The 19,580-nt window shown below is 42.7% G+C and overlaps 1 protein-coding gene across 2 annotated transcripts in view; it reads left to right on the top strand.

The window, feature by feature from the left end:
• Positions 1-19,580, top strand: part of ston2 (stonin 2) — a 96,132-nt gene that overhangs the window by 32,662 nt on the left and 43,890 nt on the right. The window contains exon 4 of one of the 2 annotated variants that reach the window (XM_033027559.1): positions 8,350-8,499. The exons of the other annotated variant lie outside the window; for it this stretch is intronic. Within the exon in view, the coding sequence (XP_032883450.1) occupies positions 8,350-8,499 (150 nt within the window). The remainder of the gene's footprint in view (positions 1-8,349; positions 8,500-19,580) is intronic. 2 annotated transcript variants of the gene reach the window in all.

The raw sequence follows: 19,580 nt of genomic DNA on the forward strand, positions 1-19,580 counted from the left end.
ATATTCTGCATCACCTCAAACACTGAAAACTCGAATAGAGCCAGACCCAAAATTGATTATACTGGGAATATCAGAGGCATGTAGCAACCTTACGGTCTCACAAAGATGCTTCCTTGATTACGGTCTAATATCAGCAAAAAAACTTTTGGAAAAAGACAGCAGTCCCCTCAGTGAAGATGTGGAATACGGAAATGACAGATACACTACATCTAGAAAAAATTAGGTTTATCTTGATTGACAAACCAGAACAATTTTTAGAAATATGGTCTCTTTTTATTGAATTTCTTGAGCAATACAATGGTTGAACACAAACTCAAAACTGACTAGGGCTGGGTGAGCGGGCGCATGGGTGGGTTGATGGACATATCTCCTCCTCTCTCCTTTTCTTTTTTCTCTTTTCTCTTCTCTTTCTTCTCTTTTCAATTTAATATTCAGTTTGTAAAATGTTAAAATTGAAGCTGTGCTAGAGTTGGAGAAATGTCAAGTGACTTTTTTTGTACAGTTGCTTTCAATAAAAATATATTATAAAAATAAAAATAAAACAAAAAGAATGTTCTGATCTTAGCCAGTCCCTTGGGATCAAAAATGACTTACTTCCAACTCTGATTTTGTAGTTTAAGGGCCTGTCCCACTTTACGATTTTTTTCGGCAACATGCGAGCGTCAGTGACTGACGCCCATAGTTGTACGACATACACGATGATGTATGCTGTCCTGCGGGTGATGTCCGGTTAGGGTTAGGTTTTCCTCCCGCACTCCAAAGGCGCACAGGTTTGTAGGTTAAATGTTTAAGAAGGAAATGCAGATGCTGGAAAAATCGAAGATAGATAAAAATGCTGGAGAAACTCAGCGGGTCAGGCAGCATCTATGGAGCGAAGAAAAAGGTGACATTTCGGGTCGAGACTTCTTCAGACTGATGTGGGGGCAGGAAGAAGAAAGGAATAGGCAGAGACAGTGGGCTGTGGGAGAGCTGGGGAGGGGAAAGAGGGAGAAAGCAAGGACTACCTGAAATTGGAGGTCAATGTTCATCCCGCTGGGGTGTAAACTACCCAAGCGAAATATGAGATGCTGCTCCTCCAATTTACAGTGGGACTCACTCTGGCCATGGAGGAGGCCCAGGACAGAAAGGTCGGATTCGGAATGTGAGGGGGAGTTGAAGTGCTGAGCCACCGGGAGATCAGGTTGGTTATTGCGAACTGAGCGAAGGTGTTGGGCGAAGCGATCGCCAAGCCTACGCTTGGTCTAACTGATGTAGAGCCGCTGACACCCAGAGCAGCAAATGCAATAGATGAGGTTGGAGGAGGTGCAGGTGAACCTCTGCTGCACCTGGAAAGACTGTTTAGGTCCTTGGATGGAGTCAAGGGGGGATGTAAAGCAACATGTGTAGCATTTCCTGCGGTTGCAAAGGACAGTACCAGGGAAGGGGTGGTTTGGGTGGGAAGGGACAAATTGACCAGGGAGTTACGGAGGGAGCGGTCTCTGCCGAAAGGGAAGGAGATGGGAAGATGTGGCCAGTGGTGGGAAACCGTTGGAGATGGCGAAATTGTCGAAGGATTATCTGTTGTATGTGATGGCTGGTAGGGTGGAAGGTGAGGATAAGAGGGACTCTGCCCTTGTTATGAGTGGGGGGGATGGGGAATGAGAGCAGAGTTGCTGGGTATAGAAGAGACCCTGGTGAGAGCCTCATCTATAGTCGAAGAGGGGAACCCCCGTTCCCTAAAGAATGAGGACATCTCCGATACCCGGGTTTGGAACACCTCATCCTGGGTGCAAATGCAGCATGGACGGAGGAATTGGGAGTAGGGGATAAGAGTCATAGAAACATAGAAAATAGGTGCAGGAGTAGGCCATTCGGCCCTTCGAGCCTGCACCGCCATTCAATATGATCATGGCTGATCATCCAACTCGGTATCCTGTACCTGCCTTCTCTCCATACCCCCTGATCCCTTTAGCCACAAGGGCCACATCTAACTCCCTCTTAAATATAGCCAATGAACTGGCCTCAACTACCTTCTGTGGCAAAGAATTCCAGAGATTCACCACTCTCTGTGTGAAAATGTTTTTTCTCATCTTGGTCCTAAAAGACTTCCCCCTTATCCTTAAACTGTGACCCCTTGTTCTGGACTTCCCCTAACATCGGGAACAATCTTCCTGCATCTAGCCTGTCCAACCCCTTAAGAATTTTGTAAGTTTCTATAAGATCCCCCCTCAATCTTCTAAATTCTAGCGAGTACAAGCCGAGTCTATCCAGTCTTTCTTCATATGAAAGTCCTGACATCCCAGGAATCAGTCTGGTGAACCTTCTCTGTACTCCCTCTCTGGCAAGAATGTCCTTCCTCAGATTAGGAGACCAAAACTGTACGCAATACTCCAGGTGTGGTCTCACCAAGACCCTGTACAACTGCAGTAGAACCTCCCTGCTCCTATACTCAAATCCTTTTGCTATAAAATCATTTTCCTTACAGGAAGCAGGGTGAGAAGAAGTGTAGTCCAGATAGCCATGGGAGTCAGTGGGTTTATTGTAGATGTCGGTCAGTAGTCTGTTACCTGCGATGGAGATAGTGAGGTCTAGAAACGGTAGGGAGATGTCGGAAATGGTCCAGGTGAATTTGAGTGCCGGATGGAAGTTAGTGGTGAAATGGATGAAGTTAGTGAGTTCTGTATGGGTGCAGGAGGTAGCACCAATGCAGTCGTCGATGTAGCGGAGGTAGAGTTCGGGGATAGTGCCATGGTACGCCTCGAACAAGGATTGTTCGATGTACCCTACAATGAGGCAGGCATAGCTGGGGCCCATGCGCGTGCCCATAGCTACGCCTTGGATTTGGAGGAAATGGGAGGAGTCAAACAAAGTTGTTGAGGCTAAGCGGAGGAGAGTATTAGTAGATGGGGATTTGTTGGTTCTGCGGTCGAGGAAGAAACAGAGGGCTTTAAGACCCTCCTTATGGGGATGGAGGTGTAGAGTGACTGGACATCCATGGTGAAGATGAGGGAATGGGGTCCTAGAAAACGGAAGTCATGGAGGAGACGAAGAGCGTGTGAGGCGTCTTGGACATAGGTAGGGAGGGATTTAACCAGGAAGATAGCATGTAGTCGAGGTATGTGGAAATAAGTTTGGTGGGACACGAACAAGTAGAAACAATGGGTCTGCCAGGACAGTCAGGTTTGTGCATTTTGGGGAGTAGTTAAAATCGGGCCGTGCGGGGCTGAGGAATGATGAGGTTGGAGGCTTGGGAGGGCAGGGAGCGGATGAAGCCAGTGATAGTGTTTTAGATGATGGCCTGGTGCTCGTCTGTGGGGTCATGGTCCAAGGATAAGTAGGAGGAGGTGTCTGAGAGCTGGCGCCTGGCCTCAGACCTGTAGAGATCAGCGCGTCAGACTGCCACGGCACCTCCCTTGTTGGCAGGTTTGATCACCAAGTCTGGGTTGTTGGAATGGAGGGCTGTATGTACAGGGGGGGTGAGAGGTTAGAGTGAGAAAGGGTAGTGGAGAAGTTGAGGCGGTTGATGTCCTGCCGGCAGTTTAAAATAAAAAGGTCTAAAGCAGGTAGATGGCCATGAGGGGGATTCCAAGAGGAGGGGGTCCGTTGGACGTCCCCCACCAATGATGACTCCTTCTCCCATCTCCAATGGATCCCCTCCTCTTGGACTCCCCCTCATGGCCATCTACCTGCTTTATACCGTTTTATTTTAAACTGCTGCCTCAACTTCTCCACTCCACTTTCTCCCTCCCCCTGTACATACAGCTCTCCACTCACTCTGCAACTCTTTCTTCTTCCTGCCCCCACCCACATCAGTCTGAAGAAGGGTCTCAACCCAAAACATCACCTTTTCCTTCGCTCCATAGATGCTGCGTCACCCGCTGAGTTTATCTACCTTCAGCTTTGTAGGTTGATAGGCTTGATATAAGTATAAATTATCCCAAGTGTGTGGGATAGTGAAGTGTGCGGGGATCGCTGGTCGGTGCAGACTCTGTGGGCCGAAGGGCTATGTATCTCTGAACTAAATGTGACACAGGGGTTGGACTTGAACCCCCAATGTTCTGCCTGCTCCTCATGGGAACTAAACTGTTGGCCACGAGTTGTCCCAGAGGGCAGATCTCACTTCCAATGATCTCTCCAAACCCTCAGAGGCAGCGGGCTTTTCAACTGGGTACCGGCAATGGTGTCAATGTACCAGTGCCACCCACCTGGGAGCGAGGAGAAAGGAGGGAGGGAGAGGGGAGGGGAGAAGGGTAGGGGGGGCAGTGGAGAAGGAGGGAAGGGAGCGGGAGGGGGCAAGAGGGGAGTGGAGGCGAGAGGGGAGTTCAGTCTACACTCACTGAATCCATCCATGTGAAAAATTAGAGACGGTGATTGGATCTGGAAGCGGACCAATACATCTGTAAATAAAACTTGTATTAATTGTATTAATTTTAATATATGAATGTTTAAAATCCATGCATTGAAGGAAGAATATTTTACAGCCCATCTGTGGTCCCTAACCCTAACCGGCATCACCCGTAGGACAGCATACGTCAGCATGTGACAGGGCGCACGACATGATAAGACACCCAGATGTCGCCCCTGGATTTTGAACATTCCAAAATCCAGGGGCGACAGGGAGACACCGCGCGTCACTACATGCGTCACCACATGTCACAACCCGACCACGACGTGACAACCTCTTTTCAGGCTGTCGCCGAAAATGTCGACCAAGTGGGACAGGCCCTTTACTTCACTGGCACTGCATCTACCGCCCAAAGCATTCATTCCCTTCATCAATGCAGTGTGTCTGCAATGTGTACCAGGTATAAAATGTGTTGCAATTACTGACCCAGCATCTCCCAAACCTGTGACCCCCCCCCCCCCCCTTCCACCAAGAAGATGCAGCATGTTCATGAGAACACCAATGCCTACACTTTCCCATCCAAGTGCAAACAAACCTAATTTTGAAATATATCACTGATCCCTCATTGTCACATGATTTAAATCTTGGAACTTTCTAAGATTTTGGAAGCAGCTTCGCCAGAATGAATGTAGTGGTTCAAGTAGGCTCACCATCACAGTCTCAAGATTAATTCAGATTGCTAATACTGGCCTTGCTAGCGAGGTCCAGATTCTTGAAGATGAATATTTTTTGAAAAATTATAATAAAATTTGTTTTTGCACATTAGCTTTACAAATATATTCAGTTAAACTTGAATGACATTTGAGCAATTTTTGACTCTCGGGGGTTGTTTCGAGTTCCAGTCATTCCTTGACCTGAATATGTCACTGACAGTTTGTTTGAAATGGTAAATAGTGTTTGGAATCGATGAGCATGAGAATAGCATTGATGCTATGTAGCTTCCACTTGGGACATTATACATAGCTTAAAGGCATCGTGTGCTTTAAATGCTTTATATACAACTTGAGAAAAATGTATTCAATCTATTTATTCATCACCGAAATATGCCCACCGAGGCTCTCTCAACCATGATGTATCCGTTTGCTTTAATCCCAGTTTATTCTCCCCGAGTTCCATCAACTGCTCTTAAATTCACTCTTGTATACAAAAGGGCTACTTGCAGCGACCAGTCAAACTTGCCAACTTCTTTGGGATGTGGGAGAAAACCAGAGCACACTGAAGAAACATATGCGGTTATGGGGAGCATGTCCAAACTCCCCACAAATAGCCTTAAAGGTCAGGATTAAACCTGGGTTGCCGAAGCTGTGAAGCAGCTGGTGTATTAGCTTTACACTGCCACCCATGGAAAAATAATAATAATGTGTTGGATTGTCAGAACAATTTAAAGAGTTATTTAGGCAGAAATATTACAATAAGAATTTTAAAATTCCTTTCTTTGGAAGTCTTGTTAATATTTATAATTGTAATTTTATTTTAATAGCAAGTGGTGAATGTACGAAAGTGGTGCAAAGGAAATGACAGGAATTAAGTGTTAGTTTGAAATTAGGGAGGGGGTGTGGGGGGGAAGCTTCATTAGTTGACTGAAGAAAAAGATAACTAAAACTATTATATTTTACCAAATTTTCTAAACTCTACTGAAGCATACAAGTATAGTTATGTAACAAATACAGTATTTTTTCATATAGCCCACAGATTGTCACAATATAATCACTATAATGTAAACATTGAAAATGGATAATTATAATCTTGGGGATTTTAATGCATTAAATGGTAGCAATCCAGACCCGTGTCCCTTATGAAAATGGTCTTTCAATTGTTGATGTTCATCAACCCACATGTCTGACCACTGCACCCTCTGGTTAACTAACCACTGTCAACATTCCAGTGGGCCTGAGTTCTCAATGACTGTTTAGAGGTACTGTATTGGTGAATCAATAATGTTGTATTTAAAAATGCTGAACTTGCGTAAATCCAAGATAATTTGACATATCACAATTTTTAGTGTAATAGAAAATAGTTTATTATTTTTTGAATTCTTTAGATAATACAATTTATTGTAAAGATGAGAATGATAATTTCAGTACAATGCTGATTGGTCAGATTTACATGACTCAGCAGGTTAGATTAAAACCATGTGAAAAATACATTTTGTTTGGCTGAATTCACATGAATAGTGCGAAGCAGCTGTCAGTAATCCTTTATCTGGCCTTTCTTAGCAATTCCAGTCTTTTCTAATCCTCTGGGAAAGCCTGTGTCTATTTTGCATTGGAGGTGATATAAACAGTCAAACCACTGACCCAGTCCTACACTATTAGTTAGTTGGATCTATAATTGCATAATTGACATTCTTCCACAGTACACTGGGAGCAACTGGGCCATTTGTGGGAGTTATCAAATAACATACAACACAATAGCGAGTTTTTTTTTGTAGTAGAGGTCATCCAACATGCTTTAAGGAATTATTGCCCAGTCCTGCGGAAAGACCTCAAGTTCTTGAACATTGCAGTACTCTGAAGACAGTGACTTAATAGCAAAAACATGATGAACCTTTCAAAAAATTTTTTATTCCATCCTGCTAGTCTGTGTTTCTCAGATTTCCTTTTGGAACTATTGTGTTCGGTATTAAATATTCCTTTCAATGGCAGAGAACTTTTTCGCAAACTGGTGGAGTAGCTGTTAAAAGGTTATGAATGTCATGTATAAAACCCAAAGCCATTCCAGGACTTTCACCAAATGGAGGCACCTTCACCGATCGGGCTAGTTGTCTTGTGTGGGGGAATTTAACACCTTTCTCTGGTTTTGCATATGAATTAGAAATGGGACAAGGGCATTGTCTCTTGAGCCTGCTCTGCCAAGTGATTAAGATCATGGCTGTTGTAGAGTGGATAGTTGGAACTTTATTCCAGACTAAAAATGTCAAAGACTAGAGGGATAGCTTAAAGGTGTGAGGGGGGGATTCTAAAAGAAGTATGGGACCATTTATTTTTGGGTTGTAGGTGCCTGGAACATGCAGCCAAGGGTGGTAATGGACACAGACACCATAGTGGCTTTTAAGCCGGTGCTGGCTTGAAGGGCCGAATGGCCTCCTCTTGCACCTAGTTTCTATGTTTCTAATAGTATTTTAGGACATAGAACAGTACAGCACAGGAATAAGCCTCTTTGGCTGTGTTGAACATGATGTCAAGATAAACTAATCTCATGTGCCTACACACGATGCATGTCCCTCCATTCCCTGCATGTGTCCATATAGACAATAGGTGCAGGAGTAGGCCATTCGGCCCGGCGAGCCAGCACTGCCATTCAATGTGATCATGGCTGATATATCTGTCTGATTGCTGATATAACAGCCTCTTTAATGGCACTATCATATCTCCTCCACCACCACACCTGGCAGCGTGTTCCAAGCACCCACCATCCTCTGTGTAAAGAAAAACTTGCCCCACACCTCTTCTTTAAACTTTGTCTGAAACTAGAGGACATAGAAGGTTGAGAGGGACCCGAGAGGCAAACTTTACACAGAGGGTGGTGGGTATATGGAACAAGCTGACTGAGGAAGCTATAAAGGTGAGTGTAATGAAAATGTGTAAAGGATAGTTTGACAGTACGTGGATAGAAAATGTTAGAGGGATGTGGGCCAGATAGGGCTAACAGTTAGACATCTTGGTCAGCATGGACAACTTGGGTCAAATAATCTTTTATCATTCTGTATAACTCTCTTTGCCTTTGAAATAGTTTGTTTGTGGTAAATGCAGAACATAATTTTATTCAATCACATAGGTCAGGCAGTACTTGTTGTTTTTTAAACTACTTTTTTGAATACTTCAATAACCATAAGTGAGGCTTCAATTACTCAATTCAACCCAACATCAATACACATCTCCCTTTGTTCAGTCTATGAAGGTAATGCAGGTTTCTGTGGTGATTATAATACAGCTTTTTGAAAATGCAAATTCTACTGATTTTAGGCTCAAGAGAACCTCCGACTTCAGAAGGGAGTTGGACGACACAGTCTGAGGAGCCCTGCAATCTAAGTTTGGCTCCATCATACACAGATCTGCATTCTTTAGACGTAGAAGATTTGCACAGTAACAGTATTTCCAGATCTGCATCTCCAGGTAAGGCCAAATTGTATCTGAAGCAGAAATTTTTATTTCATTTTAATCCCTTTTGCTTTGCATTGTGTTATTGATTCAAAAACATGGGTGACTTTAACTAGTACTGATGTACATCTAAATGTAGCGGCTTTCATTAGTATGGCTATGTGGAAATCTTGCCTAAAGTTGGAAAATTCATACTAAAGCTTTGGCTGTGTGTGTTAACAACTGTGTTACATACTGCAAGACGCAAACATTAATTTATTCTGGACTCCCAACAGTATGTTTGTATCCTTGGGGTGCACTTTTTGTTTACAATTTTAACTTCATATTCTTGTGTCAGTGAATTTCTATCAGTTCTGTAACTTTCCAGTGTTGATGCCACACGTAAAGGGAGGATATGCATGCAAGTACCTCTACTGCAACTTTGTGCAGGGTAGTGGCGTATGAAGAATGACTGCAGTTGTACTAGGAAACAGATATGGTCCAAGATGTACAGAATGGGGCAGAGAGGTTGGAGTACAGATGTGTTGTGTGCAACAGGCCCACCAGGGCTACAGCCATGTGATCCTGGCAAGAAACTGCTCAGAGAAATTCCTATATCTGCATAGTCTATATGTTTGAACTTTGGGGAAGCTGACAATCCTGGCAAAACCTCATGCCTGATTTGTTACAGATAAACTTAAGGAAAAGCTGATTAAGCCACCTTGGTGTATGCATAGAAATTAGGTGACTGCCCTTGTGCTGTGATGCATAATAACATCTGAGAAAATGCATTGATTAGCAGAAATAATCCAAATTCAGACTGAGCCCTACTTCATCTGTATGGAAAATCGTGTGTGTGATCTCAAGATTTCTGTGTTGAATATATTCGGCAAATGAACCTCCATAGTCCTCTTGTGTGGAGAATTCCAAAGAGGCACTCTGATCTGGGTAATGAAATTTCTCATCCTTGCTGTGAAAGGATGAACCTTTATTTGAGATTGACTCTTGGTTCCACATATCTCAGCTCGATAAATATCCACTTTGCTTTCCATGTCGAGACCTGGCAGAATCTTGTGCGTTTAAATACAATTGTCTCAGAACATAGGAGGCAAGTATTTGATTGAATAAAAGCAGTTGTAATTGTAATTACAATTTGTTTATTTAAAAATTGTAATGTTTTCATTCCCTCTCTGCATGACTGGAAAGTGGTTGTTCCTACAATTCTTCTTGACAAAGGCTACCGCCAGAATAGATCAACAGGGGATGTGATCACGCTGGCTCCCCACTATGCACTAGACCATTTGGATAATAAAAATATATGTTGTCTGTTGTCTGTCGGCTACATTTTGGTATTCAACATCAAAGACCCAGTTCCCCTCCAAATTTGTTACCAAGCTCGGGGAACTGGGTCGTTGCGCATCTCTTTGCAATTGGATCCTGTATGTCCACATCAGTAGGGGACAATCGGTACTACTGGCACCAACAATTCCTCTTCAATAATCATCATCACAGGGACATCTCAAGACTGTGTGCTCAGCCCGCTGCCCTTCTCACTCTATACCCATGACTTTGTGGCCGGACACAGTTCCAATTCCACCTTTAAATTCACAGACAGCACCACCATTGTTGGACGAATTACAAATAATGGTGAGTCAGAGTATAGGAGGAATATGGAATGTCTGATTGAATGGAGCGAACAACTACCTTGCTATCAACATTCAGTAAAACAAAGGAACTGATCTCTTTAGAAGAGGAAGGCCGAGGATCCACAAACCTGTCGTCATCGAAGATTTGGTGGTGGAGTGAGTCAATAACTTCACTTTCCTGGACATGCATATCTCTGAAGATGTGTCTTGGGCAGTCATAAAGAAAGCTCATCAACTCAGCTACTTTAGAAGATTGAGGGGATTTGGTATGTCAGCAAATGTTCTTAAACGTCTACAGGTGTACAGTAGAGAACATATTGATTGGTTGCATCACTGCCTAGAATGAAGGAGATTACAAAAAATCCAGTCCACCACGGATACTGATCTCCGTAATGTTTGGGTCAAAGACCCATCATTTATTCATTTGCCTCTGTACTCCACAATTTGAAATAGAAAAAAAATCACATGTGGTTAAAGTGCACATTGTCAGATTTTAATAAAGGCCATTTTTATACATTTTTGTTTCACCATGTAGAAATTACAGCAGTGTTTATACATAGTCCCCACATTTTAGGGCACCATAATGTTTGGGACACAGCAATGTCGTAAATGAAAGTAGTCATGTTTAGTATTTTATTGGATGTCCTTTGCATGCAATGAATGACTGCTTGAAGTCTGCAATTCATGGACATCACCAGTTGCTGGGTGTCTTTTCTGGTAAAAAGCTCTGCCAGGCCTGTATTGCAGCCATCTTTAGCTTATGCTTGTTTTGGGGGGTTGTGTCCTTCAGTTTTCTCTTCAGCATATAAAAGGCATGCTCAATTGGGTTCAGATCGGGTGATTGATTTGGCCACTCAAGAATTTACCATTTTTTAGCTTTGAAAAACTCCTTTGTTGCTTTAGCAGCATGTTTGGGATCATTGTCTTGCTGTATAATGAACTGCTGGCCAATGAGTTTTGAGGCATTTGTTTGAACTTGAGCAGATAGAATGTGTCTATATACTTCAGAATTCATTATGCTACTGCCATCAGCAGTTGTATCATCAATGAAGATAAGTGAGCCAGTACCTTCAGCAGCCATACTTGCCCAGGCCATAACACCCCCCACCACTGTGTTTCGCAGATGAGATGGTATGCTTTGGATCTTGGGCAGTTCCTTCTCTCCTCCATACTTTGCTCTTGCCATCACTCTGATATAAGTTAATCTTCGTCTCATCTGTCCACCAGACCTTTTTCCAGAACTGTGGTTGCTCTTTTAAGTACTTCTTGGCAAACTGTAACCTGGCCATCCTATTTTTGCAGCAAACCAGTGGTTTGCATCTTGCAGTTTAGCCTCTGTATTTCTGTTCATGAAGTCTTCTGCGGACAGTGGTCACTGACAAATCCACACCTGACTCCTGAAGACTGTTTCTGATCTGTCGGACAGGTGTTTGGGGATTTTTCTTTATTATAGAGAGAATTCTTTTGTCATCAGCTGTGGAGGCCTTCCTTGGCCTGCCAGTCCCTTTGCGATTAGTAAGCTCACCGGTGCTCTCTTTCTTTAATGATGCTCCAAACAGTTGATTTTGGTAAGCCTAAGGTTTGGCTGATGCCTCCAGCAGTTTTATTCTTGTTTCTCAGTCTCATAATGGCTTCTTTGACTTTCATTGGCACAGCTTTGGTCCTCGTGTTGATAAACAGCAATAAAAATTTCCAAAGGTGATGGAAAGACTGGAGGAAAGACTAGGTGCTGAGAGCTCTCTTATACCTGCATTAAGGAGGCATTAAAACACACCTGAGCAATTACAAACACCTGTGAAGCCATGGTTCCCAAACATTATGGTGCCCTGAAATTGGAGGACTACGTTTAAACACAGCTGTAATTTCTACATGGTGAAAACAAAATGTATAAAAATACCCTTTAATTAAATCTGACAATGTGTACTTGAACCATATGTGATTTTTGTCTATTACAAATCTCAAATTGTGGAGTACAGAGGTAAATAAATAAATGATGGGTCTTTGTCCCAAACATAATGGAAAGCACTGTATAGGAGACACTGTCTCAAAAAGGCAGCCAGCATCATCCATGATCCTCATGACCCAGGCTACGCTCTCATTTCACTTCTCCCTTGGGGAAGAAGTTAAAGGAGTATGAAAACTGCAACGTGCAGGTTCAGGAACAGCTTCTTCCCAGCCACCAATCGGGCTATTGAATACTACGAACTCCAACATAACTACGAACTGCCTTGGTTCCGGTAGGGTCTTTGGGCTTTGTGTTGTGCGTTATACTGGGGTTTTTTATTTATTTAACTTTTTATTTTATATCTATTGAGTACAGTTTACAAAACTGTTGTGCTGCTGCAAGTAAGAATGTCATTGTTCCGTTTTGGTACGTGTGACAATAAACCACTCTTGATTTTCTTACCTGCACAATATTTTGGAACTGATTGCTAACCAGATGCATATTAAAAGGATGAAATCCCTCAAACTGGATATCACTGAATTTCCATGGCTTTGACTTTGCCTCCAATTTGTAGCTGTTCTCGGTTAGCGGGACCTTCAAGCAGCAGAGACTGCTTGCACATTGCTGCTTAAGTTGGATGCTGGGGAGTACTTCTCAAATGCTGTTTGTTAATAGGATTGGTAGTCTTTTGGTGATTGAGGGGAAGGATTAGCAGTGTCTCCTTGGAAACTGGTGGAATGGAAAGCCAGCAGTATTGAGTGATTGAGAGGCTGCCATTATGTTGTGGGGCCAGGGTTGGGTTGCTGGGGAAACCACAGGAATAGAAGGATTACAGCATCACGGAGGCCGATTCTGATGTTGGGATGGTGAATCAGTGATAAGAAAATACTGGTGGCATTGTTTCAGTGAAGAAGTTTAGGGGTGTGGGGAGGGTTTGTCCAAGGATGCAAGTAAATACATTTAACTTGCATGCTTTCCAGAATAGTATTGTGTGGAGGGGCAGTGCTTGGGAGCATCTGATGATGGGTGCAAAGAACCTTTACGCAGGGAAAGATGTCAGCCATGCAAGAATGACTGAAGATAAAGTGCATGATCAAATTTGTACAATGACCTCACATTTCAGAATTGTTTATCATTTTTTATTCTGGAATTATTGTTTTTCACTAGCAATCTGTAAAAATGTTTTACTTTGACCTTTGTTTTGTGACGCAAGTTCAGTTTAGTTTAGAGGCACACATGGAAATGGCCCTTTGATCCATCGAGTCCACACGGACCGTCGATCACCCATTCACATTAGTTCACTATGTTATCCCAATTCCCCATCCACTCACTACACTCAGGGCTAATTTACAGAGGTCAATTAACCTCCAAACCCACATGTCTTTGGAATGTTGGAGGAAGTCAATGTGACCACAGTCATAATGTGGAAATTCCACACAGACTGCACCCAAGGTCAGGATCGAACTTGGGTCTCTGGCGCTGTGAGGCCGCGGTTCTATTAGCTGCACCACTGTGCATCTTTTTGTGAAGACTGGGAAAGAAAAGGTGCTCTAGGCAAGGAAGAAATCCTCAAAACTGCTTGTTCTTGGGTATATTTGTAAACTTTGTCAATATTTCCAAAGCAAAAAAATTATTTGAACGGTTCCATAAAACACATTTGATGATCTGGTTGTCATAACTTTGGTGTTCATCAAAGTTTAATTGGTATAACTTGAATGGTAGATTTCTAATGTTACAAAAGCACATTTCAAAAGTAGTTCATTGCAGAGCATTATTGTGGGATGAGCTTGATCAGTGGAAAGCAACAAATAAATGCAAATCATTTTGAGATCATTAAGTGATGTTGCCTAGTGATAATAGTCTGACATTTCATGTTCTGCCTATTGACAGGGTGGATATGTGGGTGGGGGGGGGGGGGGGGAGGAGTGGGAGGCCATGAAACTAATAAGTATACCACTTTTCATTAATTGTTTCTATGCTGCCTGCATATTGTACCCATCAATCATATTTTTTGAAGATGTCTCGGACTAGTTTATTGTACTGATATCAAATGTCTTTACATATTTTTATTCTTAAAATTATCCAAATGCTCCATCAGTTTTTAAAACAATAAAAATGTCCAATGTATTACTTGACTTTTTGGATTAACACCATCAATTTCTTTGAAAAAACGCCTATTTGTAGAGTGAACTCCAATAAGGGCAAACTATTTCCTGTCTCAAGATACTTGATGTATTGATCAGTGGTCAACTTTTTTGGGCATGTGATGTAGCTGTTTGAATTTATATAGCCTCTTTCTGTGGCAGATCCTTGTGAGATATTTCATAGGAGCTGATTTGATCGTTGTAACAATGATACCCATGAATTGAAAAGCAAAGAACTATAGCACTGGGAATTTGAAATAAAACCAGGGAAAGCTGGATCTATACTGCAGGTTAGGCAACATCTGTAGAGTTAATATTTTCAGGTAATTTGTCTTATGATAATGCAAATGAAATGCAAGGACAAGCAATCATAATCTTGTTCAAGGAACCTCAAGGACTAGCAGCTGAGAGCACAGCAGTGATAAATGTATTTCACTGCAGTTAGAGCTGCACAAGAGGGAATTTGGGTTAACTACCCTTGAATGTGGCTGTGTAGAATTTGCACGTTCTATCACTGTGTAGAATTTGCACATTCTAGTGAAGAAATGCGACAACACCTCCTCCACAATAATTATCAACACTGTTGTGCTGCAAAGATGTATTCTCGGTTCTCTACTCTATTCCCTATACTCTCCTAACGATGGGTAAATTTGGCTTTAAATCCATCAACAAGTTTGTAGACAACATCATTGTGGTGGGCCAATGATTAGACTGAGTACAGGAATGCGATAGAGAATTTAGTGACATGGTGTCAAGGACAATTAATCTCCCTAAATTGTCAGCAAGATGAAGGAGCTAATTATCAACTTCAGGAAACAGGGTAAAGGACATGTACCAACAGTGCAGAAGAGGAAATTTATGAAAGCTTCAGGTTCCTTGATGTTAATATTACCAATAATCTGTCATGAATCAACCACATTGATGCAAAGCGAAGAAGGCACAACACTGCCTCTACTTCTTGGCATGTCTGCAGTGACTTAGAAATTTCCACAAATGCACCATAGAAAGCATACTGCATTACAGCTTGGTTTGGGAACAGATCTGTCTGAAATTGTTGAGTAGCCCAGTCCAGGCAAGACTTCCTTCCCACCATCGACTCCATCTACACAAAACATTGCCTCGGAAAAGCATCCAACGTAATCAAAGACTTCACCCACCCAAGTCATTCCTCCTTCCGACTCCTGTCCGGCAGAAGATACAGAGGCATGAAAGTGCATCACCAGACTTGGGAACAGCTTCTTCTCTGTTAGCAGGCTTCTGAACGGTCTCTCCATAAGCTTGGGAACTATCTGATTCACCTCCACACCATTGTGGCCATTGGATTTGGTCTATAAAACTATTGCACTACAATGCTGAGAACTATATTTTGCACTCTATCATGCCCGTTGCTGTAGATGTTGTACGGGTTTGACGTGAATGTAGTTATGCTGGGTATCTTTGATCTGTTTGAATAGCATACAAAACACAGTTTTTCACTGTACCACGTGACAATAATGAACCTAAACCAACCCCTGACCAAATGGGTTGTACCGAGTGCTTTAGCTTCCTCTAACATTCTAAAGATGTGATGGCAGATTGATTTACAGCAACCAATTACCATCTGAGTAAATAAGGGGCATAAGAATCGAAGGAGAGTTGATGGGCTTGAGGGAGAGAATAAACATTGCTTTATTATTGTCATGTGTATCGAGATACAGTGAAAAATCTGTGTGTGCCATCTAGTGAAATCAAACAATACAGAGGTTTGAAATTTTACCGGGGTGGTGCCGTCAGCAATGGCAGCCTGCAGTCCGTCTGTCTTTTCGTTTTTTTGTTATTTTTAGTGTGTTTTAAAAAGTATGTGTTAATGTTCTCTGGTTTGTTTTATGTTGGGGGGGGGGGGGTCGGGGGAAACTTTTTTTCAATCTCTTACCTTGCCGGAGATGCAATTGTTTTCCGGATCGTTTCTCCGGTCGCTCTACGGCCTAACATCATGGAGCTGGAGGCCTTGCTCGAGACTGACTTTGAGCCCCACAGCGGAGTCGTGGACTTACCATCGGAGCCTGCGATCCCTTGCTTGGAATCGAAGCTCCAACCGTGGCCTGTGGATTTCAATATCGAGGAGGTCCCAGTCTCGGATAGAGACTGATGTTGGGAAGCTCCATGCCACGGGAGGTTCGACCAGCCCCGACTCGGGAGTCTGATAGCCCGGCACGGAGAGCTGAGATCCCCCTCCCGATGCGGGAGCTTGATCGCCCCAATGCGGAGGGCTCGACCGCCAGTTGCTGGAGCCAAGATCGCCCCGACAACGGAAGGTTGGGGTGCCCCGACTGCGGGAGGACAAAGAAGGGAAGAAGATTGAACTTTATTTTGCCTTCCATCACATTGAGGAATGTGGGGGTGTCGCTGTGGTGGATATTCATGTTAAAAATGTATTTGGGTGTCTTGTTGCTCTTTATTGGTGTGACTGTATGGCCATCTGAATTTCACTGTACCTTAATTGGTACATGGGACAATAAACTGACCTTGAAAGAACAATAAATTGTACAGCTACAAGGAAATGAGGAGAGGGAGAATGGTACTGATTTCTCTTATTTAGAACCGGGATAGACGCTATTGGACAAATGGGCTCCTGTGTCGTGATAAGGAAAGGGTTTTGGATGTCGCGTCTCAAAATCTTCCACATCCTCTGGGAATATAAATGAACCAACATCAGTGTCCTCTTCCAGACAAATATTGAGGCTGTAATAAGAGGGAAGTGACAATTGCCTACCAATGGGAAAGCTATGGCGTTTGTATGCCTGTCACCAGATCCACCAGGTACTTGAAACCCGCACTTATTCATGGGATTCCCTGCCCCATGAGCAATCAATATGGCGAAGGAGCTTTAACTTGAGTCTCTTTGGGAGCAAACCTAGCAAAAATGGCAGAAGGAATATATCTGTGTCCTACATCCATTGTTAAACTGCTCTCCCATCTGAGACGGATTCTGTATATCCTATATTGGCCATCTCAGAATCTGCTGAACAAAAGTCGGTGGTCCTTTCCCCAAGTAATTGCCTAAGATAAAGCAGACATAAGAAGCTGCAGACGCAGGCATCTTGAGCAAAATATAAAGTTTTGGCAGAACTCGTCAGTCAGGCAGCATTGTAGAGGGAATGGTCAAGCCTCTAAAGTTTCCTTTTGGTACTCTACCAGAATGTTATTATAGACTTTGTGGCCATGTGGGGTAGAGCTTCAAATTGTGGTTTACATTCTAAGGCAAGAATTCTCGCAACAAAACCTAAACAAGTAGTTAATGCCACAACAAAGAATTTGATGATGCACTCTTCCTGAAAGCCCAACGTGTTGATAAATATATTCCAAGAAACATTAGTCAGAGAATATAATGTAACCCTTTTCTACTAAGCTAAAGTCATGTATTTAAAAATTCAGTCAGTGATAGTCAGTGTATAATCAAAGGGTGTGCCAACGGGCAAATCCATATTTGATTTGTGAGCTCCAGGCTGAGATTTATTTGTTCAAACCCTGGCTTAAAATCACAAAAGAAAAATTTAACCAATAGAGCAACTTGAGTGGGATTGTCAGCAGTGTTTTCTTCAGGAACAATTCAAGATGTTTCTTTGAGATTTTATTGATTTGTTCTTTGCTAAATGTGTGCCTTTCTTGTTATCTTTGGTGAATAATGCACTGTGTAGGAATGAAAGGGAGATGCGAAAAGAGGAAACTGCAATAGCTTGAGACACGTGTCTTTCCTGACATCCTGACAGCTTCTGCTTTGGTGACACAGACAACAGAAGGAAGAAACAAATGGTTACCCTTCCACCAACAAATACGGAATATGCCCCTCCCCGCTCAAGGGCATTTCAGAAGAAATATGTTAAAGGACCCATTGTTAATGTGAATTGGCGAAGCATTCTTGAAGGAAATGGGGAAAGAAACTGCTTTGACAAGGGAAGTTTAGTTTAGTTATACAGCGTAGAAACAGGCCATTCAGCCCACCGAGTCCGCGCCGACCAGCAATCCCTGCACATTAACACTATCCTACACGCACACTAGGCACAATTTATACTTTTGGCCATGCCTATTAACCTCCCAACCTGTGCGTCTTTGTACTGTGGGAAGAAGCCGAAGATCTCAGAAAAAACCCACGAGGTCACAGGGAGAACGTACAAAATCTGTACAGACAGCACCCCGAGTCAGGATCGAACCCGGGTCTCTGGCGTTGCAAGCGCTGTAAGGCAGTAACTGCGCCACCATGTCGCCGAGTGAAATAATGTTTTTTTGCATGGAGGTGAAAGAATTGAGCAGGTGAGGAGGAGGAATGGTGTGGGTTTACCTGAAATTGCAGAATTCATTATTCACGCTGTTAGGTTGGAACATTTGTGTAATGAGAGGGAAAGGCAAATTAAAACAAGCAAAAAATTGAAAGCTGCTGCCTCACAGCACTGGAGGACTGGATTATATCCTGACCTTGCCTGCTGTCTGTGTGTAGTTTGCACATTCTATCTGTGACCAAGTGGTTTTGCTCCAGGTGCTCTGCTTTTCTCCCACTTGTCCCAAAGTCATGTGGGTTTGTAAGGTAATTGGTCTCTGTATAATACCCCTAATGTGTAGGGAGTGGATAAAAAAAAGTGGGATGACAGAACTAGTCTGAATGGGAACTAGTCTGAAGAAGGGTCTCGACCCGAAACGTCAGCCATTCCTTCTCTCCAGAGATGCTGCCTGTCCAGCTGAGTTACTCCAGCATTTTGTATCTACTTTCGATTTCAACCAACAACTGCAGTTCTTTCCTACACTGAACGGGAGATCGATGGACTTGGTGGGCTGTCGGAGCTACAGTATTTCCATGCTATATTTTTCAAACAATCTTCAATTAACTCAGTATGCCAAGCAACAGTTATGGAAAAAGAACGGGATTTCTTTCTCCACACTTTATTTATCATCGACCTTGAAGTATAAAAGTAGTCAATTTATTACTCCCTCAACATTTTTTAAACTTAAAATAGAAATGGTTTCAATGGGATATTTCTGATAGTTGGCACACAATACAAACTGTTATATTTTCATTTCATGTACTGACTAGTTATCTTTGGAAGGTTGTCGTTTGTCATCCAAAGGCCTGCACTTAACGCAAGCAGTGCGATAAAAAGCAACTGAACTGGTGCCTGCAGTACTGTTATAGTCAAAATCACGTTGGAACAATTTATTTCAAAGATTATCAGATTTTTTTAATTTTCTATTTAAGTATCTATCTACTTTTTCATTACTGGTATGCTTCTGCCAAACTAAAATTAATTCCCTACTAATGGAGCCCACACCCCGCCTGCTAAGTTTGTATTGTTCCACCAGCTTCCACTAGGGGCACCGCATTGAAGGCAGCCTCTGCCTACAGTCTGTTCG

This window comes from Amblyraja radiata, chromosome 9 (assembly GCF_010909765.2).
Source record: "Amblyraja radiata isolate CabotCenter1 chromosome 9, sAmbRad1.1.pri, whole genome shotgun sequence".
NCBI lineage: Eukaryota > Metazoa > Chordata > Chondrichthyes > Rajiformes > Rajidae > Amblyraja > Amblyraja radiata.